Source organism: Anabas testudineus, chromosome 18 (assembly GCF_900324465.2).
Source record: "Anabas testudineus chromosome 18, fAnaTes1.2, whole genome shotgun sequence".
Taxonomy (NCBI): Eukaryota; Metazoa; Chordata; class Actinopteri; order Anabantiformes; family Anabantidae; genus Anabas; species Anabas testudineus.
The window spans coordinates 12,041,537-12,057,864 of record NC_046627.1 but is presented as its reverse complement, the minus strand read 5'-3'; the positions used below and the strand labels follow the sequence as shown (position 1 = coordinate 12,057,864).

Here is a 16,328-nt window from a genome sequence, read left to right as displayed (position 1 = left end):
TCAAATATGATTATTGTCTGGCTTGTTGCTGCTGTTTTTCTCCTGTTCATTGCTGTTGTTGTCTTTGTTGTGTGGAAATGGAGAAGAAACATATTCAGTAAGAAACCAACTCATTTAATTTGTTTATATTAGTTTGTAGTACTCTATTTAGCTAATATTATCAGTTCTGTTATTGTTTAATCATTCCCAGTTTCGAAAAAGGCAGCATTAACTAAAATATCTTTGAATATTTGACCAATCTCTTCTGCTTCTTTATTGACACAGAGGACAGGAGGAGGAGTTATGAAGTTGGAGAAGAAGAAAAGTTCAACTTTAAATGTGATAAGACAGAACTCTGTGTTGTGGTGGAAGGAGAAGAAGAAAGTGTTCCACTTATGACAGAAAGAGCAGAAGAAAATAATCTGGATAGTAGAGAGAAGAACATCGAATGTCAAAGAGGAAAAAAAGATTCTCAGTTTGTGACTGAAAGAGAAACAAACCAAGATCAACTTGAGACAAATTCAGAGCTACTGAGAAACATGGACAGAACAGAAGGAGAGAAAAAACATACATCTGTAAAAACTGAGAAAGAACCTCTGATTTTAACAGAACAAGAAACACAGAAAGAACAAAATATAATGAGTAAAAAAGGAGGAAATGGTTCTGACAAGACTGAAGGAGCGGAAGAGAAAAGACAAAAAGATGAAGGACTTCTGGCTGTTGGAGGACAACAACAGTCACAAATGTCTGTTAGTAGAGAGGAAACAAATCTGGATGAGAGAGAAAGAAAGAAAAAGAACAACAGTCAAACTGATCAGAAGGTAAAGAAACCAGAGAAAGAGAGAGAAAAGAAAAAGGGTGAACAAGATAAAGACAAAAAGTTGGGTCAGAAGAAGCAACAGGAAAACCAGACAGAACACATGCAGCCTGAGACAGAAAGACAGAAAGTGGAAGACGACAAGAAGTTTCTACATGAGATGAAAGAAAGAAGAGAGAGAGAGAAAGAGGAGAAAGAACTTTATTTAAAAGACAGAAAACAAGATGAGAGGACGACAGGACCTGATGATAAAAGAGAAAAAGACTGTGAGGAAAAGCAGAAAGACTTTACTGTAATGAACCAGAACCAGGAAAATAATGAGAGATTGAAACAAACAGAGGAAGAAAAGAAGTTTCATCTAGATAGAAGAGGAGTCGAGGAGCAGAAACACAGACCAGAGATTAAACCACAGAACAGAGACCAACATGTTGTAGAAATCAAGAAACAAGAGGAGAGTAAAACAGAGAGAAACAAGGATAAAAAAGAAAAAGATCAGAAAATGAAAGAGAAGAATCATCAGAGTGAGACAGAAAAGAAGTTTCCATCAGTCAACAGAGACGATACAGAGAGAACTGAAGTCAAAATACAGCAAATAAACCAAGAACTTCAGAAACAACAGGAAGAAAAAGCTGAGAGACGTCTGGAAGAAGTCAGACTACAGGAAGATGGATTTGGAAAAGTAGAGAGTCAGGAAGGAGCAAAGGGAAAGATGATGAAGACCAACAAAACTCAGAGGAAGATAAAGAAGATAAAGAAACAACAACCGAGACAAGAAGGACTGATGGAGACAGAACAGGAACCAGAGAGAAAACCTTTAGGAGGTCAGGAAGAAACCACAGGACGAGTTAAATTTCAGAAAGAAAAGGAGGAGCCAATGAACATAGACAAAGGTCAAAGAGATGTGAAGAGTAGACCAGAACATCAAGAGATGGAGCTTGATGTGTGTCAGCAACAGTCAGATGGAATGAATCACATTTACAAAAAGCCTGAACAACAAGATGATGATTTGATGGAGGATGAAAGTGAAGATAACATGGAAACAGACTTTACAGCTGATTATCAGCAAAGTAGGAGGATCATTCAGGATCAGTCACTAATGTGTCAGGAAGAACAAGGGGATGATGTCATGGATGTTCAACCAGAGAGAAAACCTTTAGGACAGAGGTGTCCAATCCCGGTCCTCAAGGGCCACTATCCTGTTAATTTTCCTACTGTCTCTGCCCTGCGCACTGCTGATTATTCCGACCAGGTGTGTTCAACCAATCAGAAGCTGGAAGTGCAGGACTGGTTGCAAAACAAAAAGGACATTGGCCCTCGAGGACCAGGATTGGACACAACTGCTTTAACACGTCAGATAAAAACCACAGAACAGGAACCAGAGACAAAACCTTCAGGGGGTCAGATAAAAACCACAGAACAGGAACCAGATACAAAACCTTTAGGAGGTCCGATAAAAACCACAGAACAGGAACCAGAGACAAAACCTTTAGGAGGTCAGATAAAAACCACAGAACAGGAACCAGAGACAAAACCTTTAGGAGGTCCGATAAAAACCACAGAACAGGAACCAGAGACAAAACCTTTAGGAGGTCCGATAAAAACCACGAACAGGAACCAGAGACAAAACCTTTAGGAGGTCCGATAAAAACCACAGAACAGGAACCAGAGACAAAACCTTTAGGAGGTCAGATAAAAACCACAGAACAGGAACCAGAGACAAAACCTTTAGGAGGTCCGATAAAAACCACAGAACAGGAACCAGAGACAAAACCTTTAGGAGGTCAGATAAAAACCACAGAACAGGAACCAGAGACAAAACCTTTAGGGGGTCAGATAAAAACCACAGAACAGGAACCAGAGACAAAACCTTTAGGGGGTCAGATAAAAACCACAGAACAGGAACCAGAGACAAAACCTTTAGGGGGGATAGGGTCAGATAAAACCCACCAGAACAGGAACCAGAGACAAAAACCTTTAGGAGGTACGGATAAAAACCACAGAACAGGAACCAGAAACAAAATCTTTAGAGGTCAGATAAAAACACAGAACAGGAACAGAGAAAATCTTTAGGGAGGTCAGATAAAACCACAGAACAGAAACCAGAGACAAAACCTTTAGAGGTCCGATTAAAAACACAGAACAGGAACCAAAGACGAAAAACTTCAGGAGGTCCGATTAAAACCACAGACAGAACCAGAGACAAAACCTTTAGGAGGTCAGATAATAAACCACAGACAGGAACCAGAGACAAAACCTTTGGGGGTCAGATAAAAACACAGAGAGGAGGAACCAGAGACAAAACCTTTAGGGGGTCAGATAAAAACCACAGAGCAGGAACCAGAGACAAAACCTTTAGGGGGTCAGATAAAAACCACAGAACAGGAACCAGAGACAAAACCTTTAGGGGGTCAGATAAAAACCACAGAACAGGAACCAGAGACAAAACCTTTAGGGGGTCAGATAAAAACCACAGAACAGGAACCAGAGACAAAACCTTTAGGGGGTCAGATAAAAACCACAGAACAGGAACCAGAGACAAAACTATTAGGGGGTCAGATAAAAACCACAGAACAGGAACCAGAGAGAAAACCTTTAGGGGGTCAGGAAGAAATGATAGAGCAACCATGGAAAAATCTCAAGGGGAGAGTTAAGAGAGTTAAGTTTCAGAAAGACCAGCAGGAGATGTTTGAGATTGATGAAGGTCAAAGAGATATGAAGAGAAGATGGAAAGATCAAGATTTGGAGCTTGATGTGTGTCAGCAACAGTCAGATGGAATTAATCATATTTACAAAAAGCCTGAACAACAAGATGAAGATTTGATGGAGTTTGAAAGTGAAGCCAACATGGAAACAGACTGATTAATTCAGGATCAGTCAATAATGTTGTGAAAAGTACAAGATAATCTGATGGACATGTAATAAACAGCTGATATGAGTTAACTTGAAGTCAAATAAGGTGGAATCCATCAACCTTCACATGCAGCTACTGACAGTGAATGAATGAACACTGGACTCATTGACTTCTCTCCAACTGTATCAGGGCACTATTTCAAGTTTACTCATGTTTGTTCAGTGCTGCAAATCAGTGGAGTGAAGACTCATTTTGATAAAAAACCAGATCTGACTTCAAAGAGTCCTGAGTGATTTGTAAAAGTGTCCAGAAATGGAATAAAAAATAATTTCAGGATGTGTGAATGATTAAATCAAGAGCTAAAATCAGTAGGTGAATTGTGTTCTGTTTCAGTAATTAAAAATATATAATCAATAATATTGCATTTGTCTCTGACATTTTTTGAATAAACATGTGCATATTTATTAAAAAACAAACAATCAAAAACTGAACCTATGAGTTGAATATCATGAATATTTACAGTCTCTCATCTTTGTGTCATCAGTCTGTATAATCATCAATGAAGCTACTGAAGAGATGAAGCAACAAGTGACTTTAACTGGAGGGGGAATTCCTCTTAGGTCTTGGACTTAAGCAAATTATTTTTCATATTCTGTAAAAAAAAAAAAGAAAACACTGAAGCATTGTCACAACTACATCTTAGTCTGCAAAAATCTCCTCCTTTTAAACTTTTTGCCTCCCAATAACTCGTTAAAAAGCCTCCAGTTAATCCAAAATGCTGCAGCCAGAGTTCTGACTGGAATTAGCAAGAGAGATCATATTTCTCCTACGTTAGCTTCTCTCCATTGGCTCCCTGTTAAATCCAGAATTGAATTAAAAAATTTTCTCCTCACAAATCATGAGGTCAAAATCTTTTTTTCTGTTGTAGAAATCTGTATTGTTTAAAGTGCAATAGTTAGATTTTGCCTTTTAATTCTCCTTATGTTCACCTGTTGTTTTCTTTTCTATTCACAGAGTTTGTGGTTAAAATTTAGACTTTGCTTCATGCTTTACATGACTTAACATGGCTGTATAAATTTCCCTCATTCAACTAATTACTTTTATTACTACCTTAAAAAACAAATGTCTTCACCACTGACGAAGTGCACTTGCATCTTTAAAGAAACAAAATCAATCATAAAACAAACTTTACATTTACTTTTTAGTAAAATAATAAATACAGAAAAATAAAAGAAACAGAAATCCCCCCAGTTTCATCTAAAAATCTCAGTCACCTTTAATTTCACACACTCTTCTAACAGCTAAAAAATCTAAAGCAGATGCACCAATGTCAAACATTCAAGTGAAGCAACTGAAAGAGGGAGTTTTAATAAATACAAAGTCGCAGTACTTCCATATGTGTTACTTCACATGTCTGTCTGAGTCAAACTTTGCCTCTACACAAACTGTAAATCATTAACTGTTGTAAAATAGTATAACTCAAAACAATGACAATAATCAATTTTTTTATGGTTGTATTTATTATTATCATTGACCTATTTTATGTTGTTCACCTTTTAGCTTTAATTAACACACCTGGAGATATTTAATTTACCAGAGTGTATGAACTATGAACTTTGTAGCTAAATGACAATAAACTTGATTATATCTTAAACAGCTTCAAACATTAATACAGGTAATGGATAAGAACCACCAATCATTTTATTTTTCCCATGGTGACCTCATGGTTTGGTTTTCCAAACTGTTTTCTTCTTCAGTCTAATCTGCTCCTGTCAAGGTGAATTAAACACACTGTTAATAGTTCAACAGTGTAGTTTATATTCATGCATAAAATTGATCTTGTGTGTTTATGGAAATATTTGACTCATCTGGTTTCATATCCACTGCCAACAATCAAACATGCTGGAACCTGAGATAATTTTTTTTATTGACATAAGTGGGACATTTTTCAAACATGCACTTTGAACACATACTTTAATATACCCCTTGTATTCTAGAAACAGGAAGCTTACTCTACATGTGCAAGCAGATTGCATCTGTCTTTCAAAAGCATTAAATTCAGATTCAGCCACCACAAATATCTTTCAGGCTTGATAAATCATACTGGGTGTCAATTTGCATTTTCTCTTACCATTTTTCTCAAACTTCATTGTTTTCAAAAATGCCCAACCTTGGATATTTAGGAAGGTAAAAGTACAAAATCCAAAGTGTGCAGTAGTTTGCTCATTTCAAAGACCCTGTAATCATTGTGTACCCTTAGCAGATAAGCTTGAGAGGTTATTTGCCACTGTGATTTAACCTTTGGCAAACCAGGATCCTGATGTTATGTTATATTTAGGAATTTGTTATTCAAGTGCAATGAAACAAGTGGTTCTTGTCTCTCTTTAAAAAAACAACAGCTATAAACCTTTATTTTATCTGCTCAGCCTCTACAAATACTTGAGATATTAGACAGAGTGTTGTAGAGACTTTCATGGTTACTGATATGTTTGAGTCTAGATGAAGGTAAAACACTTTAAAATTAATAAAATGTCAGTGTTATGAGAAAAAAAAATATTTTTAAATACAAATGGGAAGGCTAGACATTTTTTTTATTATTATTATTACTATCATCATTTTATTGTCTCACATTATGTGACACTGCAGCCCAGCAGTTCTGTGTTTGAGTTGATCCCAAATTGCTCTGACTTTACTCTGATTTCATTAATGGGAGTTTTCACTGTAGAGATAATTTGTTTCACTGATTAAATGTTGTGACTTCAGAAAGACTGAAGACATTCAGGTCTGAGTTTCAGATCACATGCTACGTCGCTCTTTCTGTCCTTACCTGCGTCTTTTCGTCCCTGTTGGCCCAGTCTGGTGTCGTCTCTTTTCCAGGTGAGGAGCTGTTCAGGTCTGAAGATCATATTACTGAATGGGACAACATATTTTATTCTAGGTGACGGATATAAGCGCTTTTCTGCCTATTCTCACAGGATGAAATACGGTCAAACAACAGGTGCGCAGACGTTTTAAAATGTGTTTTGGGTGAGCAGGATTAAAGGACTAAACTCTGAACTGTGACTTACAGCCCAAATAATGCAGAATTAGACTAGATGACTAGTTTTACTGAAGTTTTTAAGTCGTCTTTTCTGAATTTTTCTTAATGAAAGTGAAACTTAACTCTCTAACACAGTGTGTCGGGTAAACGAGACAGTTTATATAGTGTAGAAAAGTACTTTTGTAACATTAATTGATTGACATTGAATTAATATAAAAAAGTAATGTCTATTGAGTGTTATTGATCAATCGTGGATCGCTTGAACTGGATTGTATTCAAGTTCGGATTGTGCCGGGAATCTGACCTTGATATGTGAGTTAACCACCAACCGGGGCGCAGTAGAGCAGGTCTGCTGTCACACTGTGGATGTGTAGTTTAAAAAAATGAAATAATGTTTGAAACCCCCCATGTCACTGCAGCTGTGCATTCATTCTTCATTTGCATGATCTGAATACAAATATATATTTTTATTGTATTTAATGTTTTAGTTTTGTATAATTGTTATAATTTATATCACTGTGTGCGAAAGATCACAACTTATGTATATGTAAAAATATTAGTAAGGATCACATTAAGAGAAATATTATTCAGTGTTTTTACACTGCTGTGAAAAAGGTATTTGCCCCCTTTATTGCATATTTTCCACATTTAACTCTTTCAAATGAACAGGCTTATTTTTTTTAATATTAGTGTAAAATTGAGTTTTTACATGATCATTAGACACAACATCTGACTTCATTTGACGTTAAGCTGAACAAAGAGTGAAGAACTTTAAAAGTGAATTTCAGACGATGTTTGATTGCACATTTATTACCCAGCATTATTATTTATAGGGTAAAATTAAAGTCAAAGAGTTTCATTGGAAGTTGTTTCATGCAGCTGACAGTGATTTAGATGTTTGAAATTATTGTTTTCTTTCTTTTTTCAGAAATCCATAATGCTGCACACGAAGTACAAGAATTGTAATTTTGATGCAGTCCTGGTTTTGGTTTTTCACACCGTTGTTTTCTTCACCCTGATCTGCTCATGTAGAGGTAAATTATCAGTGGCATATAGTATTAGAGGAGGACGAGAACAATGGTGCATGTGATAGATAGAAACTGGAATAGCAGCTGAGGTTACATTCTCTGAATGTGTGTTTGAGAGGACGTGACTTGTGTCTGTGAGACTGAGCTGGTGTCTGATGTCAGGAATATATAAACTCATGGGCCACTTTATTAGGTTCACCTGTGCAACCTAATGTGATCAAAAACATTATAACTTCTCAGTTTTCTGTTGAAACTGTCAGAAAGATGATAATTCATTCAAATTAATTTAATACATAATAATGTGTATTATTGATGTCAAAGTGGGTGGTGGAGTTGTAGTGGAGTGCAGTATATTAAAAGGTGTTTCTAATGATTTGACCATTCGATTTAAAATGTGAAAACAGATTCAGACTGATCAGCCACGTAAATTCACCTGGAGAGTTTTACATGAATTTTACATTAATTCTACATGAATTTTAAATTCCAAATGAAATAAAATGGCTCTAAACCAGCATAGTTATAAGTACCACCTTTATTAACTCTATTGACATACTGCCTCAATTAAATTGATTTAGTTGGTGTAGATTATTTTGACAACAGCAACAATTGTGTTTTATCAGATGAAATTGGTTTTCTATCATTAGCTGAATTGAATTTATTCAAAATTTACAGTAAGCTTACAGAAACACACTCAAAAGGATGTTATTGTACATTCCTCCTGTACTGATGTACTGGAGAATTGTGTTTTCAAGTGCAACCAAACGAGTGCTTTCTGTCTCTCTGTAAAAAAATACAAATATAATCCTTTATTTTCTCAGCTCAGCCTCAGGTGACTGCTCCGTCTCAGCCAATAGTAGCAGCAGTTGGGGATAAAGTCATTTTACCATGCCACCTCCAACCTGCTGAAGATGCTTCAGACATGTCTGTGGAGTGGACGAGACCTGACCTGGACCCCAGATATGTCCATGTGTTGCACGACAGAGAAGAATTACTAAGTTTAAAACATCCGTCGTACAGAGAAAGAACATCTCTGTTCATTGATGAACTGAAGAACGGAAACATTTCACTGAAACTTTCCAAAGTGAAACCTGCTGATGAGGGAAAATACAGATGTTTCATACCAGAAATAAGTCGAGACTCAACTGTTCAACTTGTTGTTGGTAAGTTCTGATTTAAAATCATTATGATTATTGTCATGTTACATTTCTCTTAGGAACATTTCTGCTTGCACACTGAAGCAGTTCAGTTCCCGTCAGCTATAGTAATGTAAAATGTCAAATTCAGTCCATCATTACAAATCATCCACTAAACACTGATCATAGCCAGACAAACACATTCAGGCTTTTGTTTACATATGTTCATCATTTAAAACTCTGTTGTTACTTTTCAATTATGCTTTACCTGAGTTATTGTAATTTTCTTGAAGTTCAATCACTACGCATGTTAAGTACAAATATTAGCTTTTTGTTTTTGGTGGTTATGTCATAATTTTTCATCCCTCTCTCCATTTGTCAGGTGCTGTTTCCTCACCTGTCATCAGTTTAGCAGGGATTGATGGAGATAAGGGTGAAGTGGTTCTACAGTGTGAGTCTAAAGGCTGTTATCCAGAGCCTGAGCTGTTGTGGCTGGACGCTGAGGGAAAGATCTTCTCTGCTGGACCTACAGAGACAGTCAGAGGTCCTGATGACCTCTATACTGTCAGCAGCAGAGTGACTGTGGAGAAGAGACACAGCAACAACATCACCTGTAGAGTCCAACAGAGAAACATCAACCAAACCAGAGAGACACAGATACATGTTCCAGGTAAAAACAATGTTTATGATTTCATTACTTATCTGGACAGTTTTATTCAGATGTTATATGAAAAACATATAATTCTGTGTTTTATCATTTCAGATGATTTCTTCATGGTCCTCAGTTCTCCCAAGTCTAACAACAATTCAAATATGATTATTGTCTGGATAGTTACTGCTGCTGTTTTCCTCCTGTTTATTCCTGCTGTTGTCTTTGTTGTGTGGAAATGGAGAAAAAACAAATTCAGTAAGATACCAACTAATTTAAGTTGATTTTATAGTTTGTAGTACTCTATTTAGCTAATATTATCAGTTCTGTTATTGTTTAATCATTCCCAGTTTAAATAAAGCAGCATTAACTAAACTATCTTTGAATATTGGACCAATTTCTTCTGCTTCTTTATTGACACAGAAAACAGGAGGATGAGTCATGAAGATGGAGAAGAAGAAAAGTTCAACTCTAAATGTGATAAGACTGAACTCTGTGTTGTGGTGGAAGGAGAAGAAGAAAGTCGTCCACTTATGGCAGAAAGAGTAGAAGAGGATAATCTGGATAGTAGAGAGAAGAACATTGAAAGTCAAAGAGGAAAAAAAGATTCACAGTTTGTGACTGAAAGAGAAACAAACCAAGATCAACTTAAGACAAATTCAGAGCTGAGAGACATGGACAGAACAGAAGGAGAGAAAAAACATAGATCTGTAAAAACTGAGAAAGAACCTCTGATTTTAACAGAACAAGAAACACAGAAAGAACAAAACATAATGAGTAAAAAAGGAGGAAATGGTTCTGACAAGACTGAAGGAGCGGAAGAGAAAAGACAAAAAGATGAAGGACTTCTGGCTGTTGGAGGACAACAACAGTCACAAATGTCTGTAAGTAGAGAGGAAACAAATCTAGATGAGAGAGAGAGAAAGAAAAAGAACAACAGTCAAACTGATCAGAAGGTAAAGAAACCAGAGAAAGAGAGAACAAAGAAAAAGAGTGAACAGGATAAAGACAAAAAGTTGGATCAGAAGAAGCAACAGGAAAACCAGACAGAACACATGCAGCCTGAGACAGAAAGACAGAAAGTGGAGGACGACAAGAAGTTTCTACATGAGATGAAAGAAAGAAGAGAGAGAGAGAAAGAGGAGAAAAAACTTTATTTAAAAGACAGAAAACAAAAGGAGAGGACGACAGGACCTGATGATAAAAGAGAAAAAGACTGTGAGGAAAACCAGAGAGACTTTACTGTAATGAACCAGAACCAGGAAAATAATGAGAGATTGAAACAAACAGAGGAAGAAAAGAAGTTTCATCTAGATAGAAGAGGAGTCGAGGAGCAGAAACACAGACCAGAGAATAAAACACAGAACAGAGACCAACATGTTTTAGAAATCAAGAAACAAGACGAGAGTAAAACAGAGAGAAATCAGGATAAAAGAGAAAAAGATCAGAAAATGAAAGAGAAGAATCATCAGAGTGAGATAGAAAAGAAGTTTCCATCAGTCAACAGAGACGATACAGAGAGAACTGAAGTCAAAATACAGCAAATAAACCAAGAACTTCAGAAACAACCAGAAGAAAAAGTTCAGAGACGTCTGGAAGAAGTCAGACTACAGGAAGATGGATTTGGAAAAGTAGAGAGTCAGGAAGGAGCAAAGGGAAACATGATGAAGACCAACAAAACTCAGAGGAAGATAAAGAAGGTAAAGGAACGACAACCGAGACAAGAAGGACTGATGGAGACAGAACAGGAACCAGAGAAACAACCTTTAGGAGGTCAGATAAAAACCACAGAACAGGAACCAGATACAAAACCTTTAGGGGGTCAGATAAAAACCACAGAACAGGAACCAGAGACGAAACCTTCAGGGGGTCAGGAAGAAACCACAGGACGAGTTAAATTTCAGAAAAGAAAAGGAGGAGCCAATGAACGTAGACAAAGGTCAAAGAGATGTGAGAGTAGACCAGAACATCAAGAGATGGAGCTTGATGTGTGTTCAGCAACAGTCAGATGGAATGAATCACATTTACAAAAAGCCTGAACAACAAGATGATGATTTGATGGAGGTTGAAAGTGAAGATAACAAGGAAACAGACTTTACAGCTGATTCTCAGCAAAGTAGGAGGTTCATTCAGGATCAGTCACTAATGTGTCAGGAAGAACAAGAGGATGATGTCATGGATGTTCAACCAGAGAGAAAACCTTTAGGACAGAGGTGTCCAATCCCGGTCCTCAAGGGCCACTATCCTGTTAATTTTCCTACTGTCTCTGCCCTGCGCACTGCTGATTATTCCGACCAGGTGTGTTCAACCAATCAGAAGCTGGAAGTGCAGGACTGGTTGCAAAACAAGAAGGACATTGGCCCTCGAGGACCAGGATTGGACACAACTGCTTTAAGATGTCAGATAAAAACCACAGAACAGGAACCAGAGACAAAACCTTTAGGAGGTCAGATAAAAACCACAGAACAGGAACCAGAGACAAAACCTTTAGGAGGTCCGATAAAAACCACAGAACAAGAACCAGAGACAAAACCTTTAGGAGGTCCGATAAAAACCACAGAACAGGAACCAGAGACAAAACCTTTAGGGGGTCCGATAAAAACCACAGAACAGGAACCAGAGAGAAAACCTTTAGGAGGTCCGATAAAAACCACAGAACAGGAACCAGAGACAAAACCTTTAGGAGGTCCGATAAAAACCACAGAACAGGAACCAGAGACAAAACCTTTAGGAGGTCAGATAAAAACCACAGAACAGGAACCAGAGACAAAACCTTTAGGGGGTCAGGAAGAAATGATAGAGCAACCATGGAAAAATCCCAAGGGGAGAGTTAAGAGAGTTAAGTTTCAGAAAGACCAGCAGGAGATGTCTGAGATTGATGAAGGTCAAAGAGATATGAAGAGAAGACGGAAAGATCAAGATTTGGAGCTTGATGTGTTTCAGCAACAGTCAGATGGAATGAATCACATTTACAAAAAGCCTGAACAACAAGATGAAGATTTGATGGAGTTTGAAAGTGAAGCCAACATGGAAACAGACTGATCAGTTAATAATGTGTTGGGAAGACAGACTATTGACATGGACACATGATGTCATGGATTTTCAATAAACAGCTGATATTAAGTAACTACAAGAAAAATGAAAAATTAAAATGTACATGTACAGACCTCATTACATCAGTGAGTCAGTAAGATACAGCTTGTATTAGCATGCAGTGACATACTGTACAGTATTTTAAAAAAAAGTTACATGCTGCTATATAATTAGGTGCTATCTATTTATAGTATCTACTTTTTTAGGATAGTAAAATAAATGAAACTGTGATAGTAGCAACTAGTTCTTAGTGTCAAATCAAGTTATATTTTCCCTGGTGGGTCATTTTAGCATTTTAAACATTTTGTCTTGTTATCTCAGATTACAATGTAATTAGATAAATTAGGTAATTAGGTAAACTTGACATAGGAACATATGGGTAGAGGAACTACAAATACTTGAGAAACAGCATGTTGGTGAGTTTAGCAGAATGAGTGTTGTAATGTACAGAGTCTTTGTTAGTGATATGTTTGTGTATAGATGAAGGTAAAACACTTTAAAACTTAATAAAACCTCTGCTTTAAGAACAAAAAATGAAGGTCAAAAAGATGTGAAGAGAAGACTGAAACATCAAGAGATGGAGCTTGATGTGTGTCAGCAACAGTCAGATGGAATGAATCACATTTACAAAAAGCCTGAACAACAAGATGATGATTTGATGGAGGTTGAAAGTGAAGATAACATGGAAACATACTTTACTGCTGATTCTCAGAAAAGTAGGAGGTTCGTTCAGGATCAGTCACACATGTGTCAACAAGAACATCAGGATGATGACATGGAAATTGATTAAACAGCTGATATAAGGCTACTTCAAGAAAAAGGAAAAATTAAAATTGACATGTATAATCTGCAGCTTTTATCTGTGAATGAACTGATGCTGGACTCGTTGACTTCACTTTACCAAAATCTGTTGTTCAGTTCTTTTAGGTCTGTTCACTGCTGCAAATCAGTGAAAACAGACATTTGTTCAAGATGATTATCTTTAAGCAGTGTTGGGTCAATTAAATCCTACATGATGTGTAAAGTGGTGTTAAACTGTACAGAATGTTGTAACCAGATTTATGTTTGTTGAGTTTGTTTTGTAGTTGTATAAATTTATTTATTACATTTTAGATCAATGCCTCATTCATTTGACAGAATTTTCACTGAGCTCTGATGCCAAGTGTGAGATATTTCATGTTGCCAGTTGAAGATCATTAGTTAAAAATCATTGAAATCAATACATTCTGTCCATCATTCAGATTTAATCCGTTATTACAGACTCAAACATGTTTTCTCTCCTGTCTCCAGTTAGTCAATTCAAAACACATTCTCAGTCCTCTCAGAGTCTTTATTTCCTGCATCTCAACAGATATCGGGCAGTAAACCATGCACTCAGATAAACCAATGTTGTTACAAAGGTCAAAATAAACTGTAAAAAAAAAGATACAGATTGAGAAATACAGAGAAACATCATCAGGTTTAGTTAAACTGTTCTACTGTATAGATTAGGTCAAGACCCAACAAAGTATTTGTGTGGGGTTTTTCCTTTCTGCATATAATAGTGGAACTGTGGAAGACAGAGTCAGAGAACAGTGATGACTTCTCTCCATTCTGCATGTAATAAATCTTAGATTAATCCTCCTCCTACCTCCTGAGCTGTTGTTTTCGTTTTCTCAAACTGAGACATTTTTATGTGCCCACAGAGAGAGAACTGTCAAAGAGCAGCTGTCAAGATGCTGCATTATAGTTTTTCTACTTCTTCTCCCTTTTTTGCATGAAGTGATCAGGACTGGTGTGTTTTAAGTTGTGTTATCGGCTCTTCCTCAAGAAAAAGTTTTACTGTGCTGTATTTTATTTTGCTCAAGTGTTGAGACTCATTTGATTTCCACATCATGATTTGTGTGACCTGACCAAATCCTGATTCTCACTATCTATAGCATTAGTGTTGCATAGAGGTGACAGAGCTAAAGGTCAGTAAAAATGTTAGAAACAAGGTTCAGAGACCAAAATAGTTTCCTTTTTCTATAAGAACTAACACAAACTATGTTATGAAGGATGAATGAAGGTGAACAATACATATGATACAAACTGAACATAATGGTTATTCCATGTGTCGAAAGGAGCCCTTTCTTTTTTATCAGACCATAATGTGTCAACATGAGACAAACAGAAACAAACAACAGGTAAGTTTAGACTTTCAATAAAGTTTGTACATAAACAGTACATCATGCAGGCTGTGATCTGACCTTTCGAGCCTGCAGATGATCAATGCACAATGATATTAACTGTCCTTTATAAACACATGTAATTAACATCAATATTGCAGTTTGGGTCAAATAAAGGAAAATAAAGAAACCAAGGCTATGTTACTTGAACAATATTTGTTTGATTTTAAAATAATTGCATATTTAAGCCTAAAATACAAATCAAGCTCACATATGCTTTACTCACAAAACTCACACTGTTAGTACTCTAAGCAATGTTCTGTTGACACTGTAAATACTGATGTTCTTTAATAGCATAGGTTTTTCATTATTTAATTAAAATATGCTTTGTTTAAATTTCTGCAGGACACATCTACTTCCAGATGTCTGAAGAAACATTTTAAAGTTGCTGTATATATTTCCGTTTTCAGTGTTTCTAATTTCAAAGCACCATGATGCTTAATGCGAAGGACAGACTGTCTCTCACCTGTCCTTTTGGTGTCCTCAGTTTTTTGGTTTTCCACAGTGTCATCTTTCTTGATCTGATCACCTCATGTGAAGGTAAATTAAACACATATCTGATTCTCTGCTTTATGTTTACCTGCAGAATTGTTTTCATCTGTGTTGCTAGATTTATTAGATCCATTCAGTAGCTCCATTAGTCAGAACAGTAGCTGCAGGACACAGCTTGATGGTACTTTAACCTTGATAACACATTTGTATAATAATAATAATAATAACACAAATTGCAGTGAATGATTGTTATCATCAATCAACTCAGATACAGATACTCTGAAAATACGACTTATTTTCATTGTATTTCAAATATCAGTTAGTCATGTTGAAATAACCAGAAACACACCTCTAAATATATATGTTATACACAAGATTGTATTTCATATATATATACAATATTGTTTCTTACAAAATAAATAAATCAAAATTACATAAATAAACTGCCTTGAAATGTGTACTGTAGATTTCATTCAACATTCACACATATGACACATGACTCATCAATATGTGATGTTGATTATTTTGAGAAAGCATCAACAGCCTTTAAGAAGTCAGAAAGAAACTGCAGAGTGAACACGGAAATATCACAAAGGGGGGAAGAGTTGAGTTTCAGAAAGAACATAGTTGGAAATACAGCTTAACCGGCTGAGTTACATTCTTTGTGTGTGTGTGTGTGTGTCAGAGGACGTGATGTGCTGGTTATAAAATGTGTGAGTCAGTGTTTGAAATCAGAAATATAAACATACTGGCCACTAGTAGGCACCCGTTAAGTATAATACAATCCAATACAGCAGCTCTGCCATGCATTTTTTGACATACAATACAGATGTTTCATTCCAGAAAGTAAATCAAGACTCTCTTAATTTACTTCAGAATTCCTTTTTTATGCAGAGAAAGATTTTAGGTGCAGAAAAAAAGAGTTCTGTTTTCAGCATGTTTTTGAAAGTTTAGATTGAGACAGCTGAGTGTACAGAGGTGGGTAGGTTGTTCCACCACTGTGGGACCACAGAGCTGAAAAGTTTTGTCTGAGATCTTT

General features: G+C 36.4%; 1 protein-coding gene across 1 annotated transcript; it reads left to right on the top strand.

The window, feature by feature from the left end:
• Positions 1-6,448: 6,448 nt before the first annotated feature.
• Positions 6,449-12,539, top strand: LOC113168335 (trichohyalin-like). Its single transcript, XM_026369353.1, has 7 exons — positions 6,449-6,524; positions 7,616-7,721; positions 8,534-8,875; positions 9,231-9,518; positions 9,612-9,755; positions 9,921-11,447; positions 11,545-12,539. Exons 2-7 carry the CDS (start codon positions 7,625-7,627, stop codon positions 12,537-12,539), a joined length of 3,393 nt encoding a protein of 1,130 aa, XP_026225138.1. The 5' UTR covers positions 6,449-6,524; positions 7,616-7,624.
• Positions 12,540-16,328: the final 3,789 nt, after the last annotated feature.

Bases quoted from the DNA above. Each gene is read 5' to 3' on its own strand.
- LOC113168335 (XM_026369353.1), top strand. From the start codon at position 7,625: ATGCTGCACACGAAGTACAAGAATTGTAATTTTGATGCAGTCCTGGTT. The intron at 8,876-9,230 runs GTAAGTTCTGAT...TCCATTTGTCAG, and splicing joins AACTGTTCAACTTGTTGTTG to GTGCTGTTTCCTCACCTGTC. The intron at 9,519-9,611 runs GTAAAAACAATG...TTATCATTTCAG, and splicing joins GACACAGATACATGTTCCAG to ATGATTTCTTCATGGTCCTC.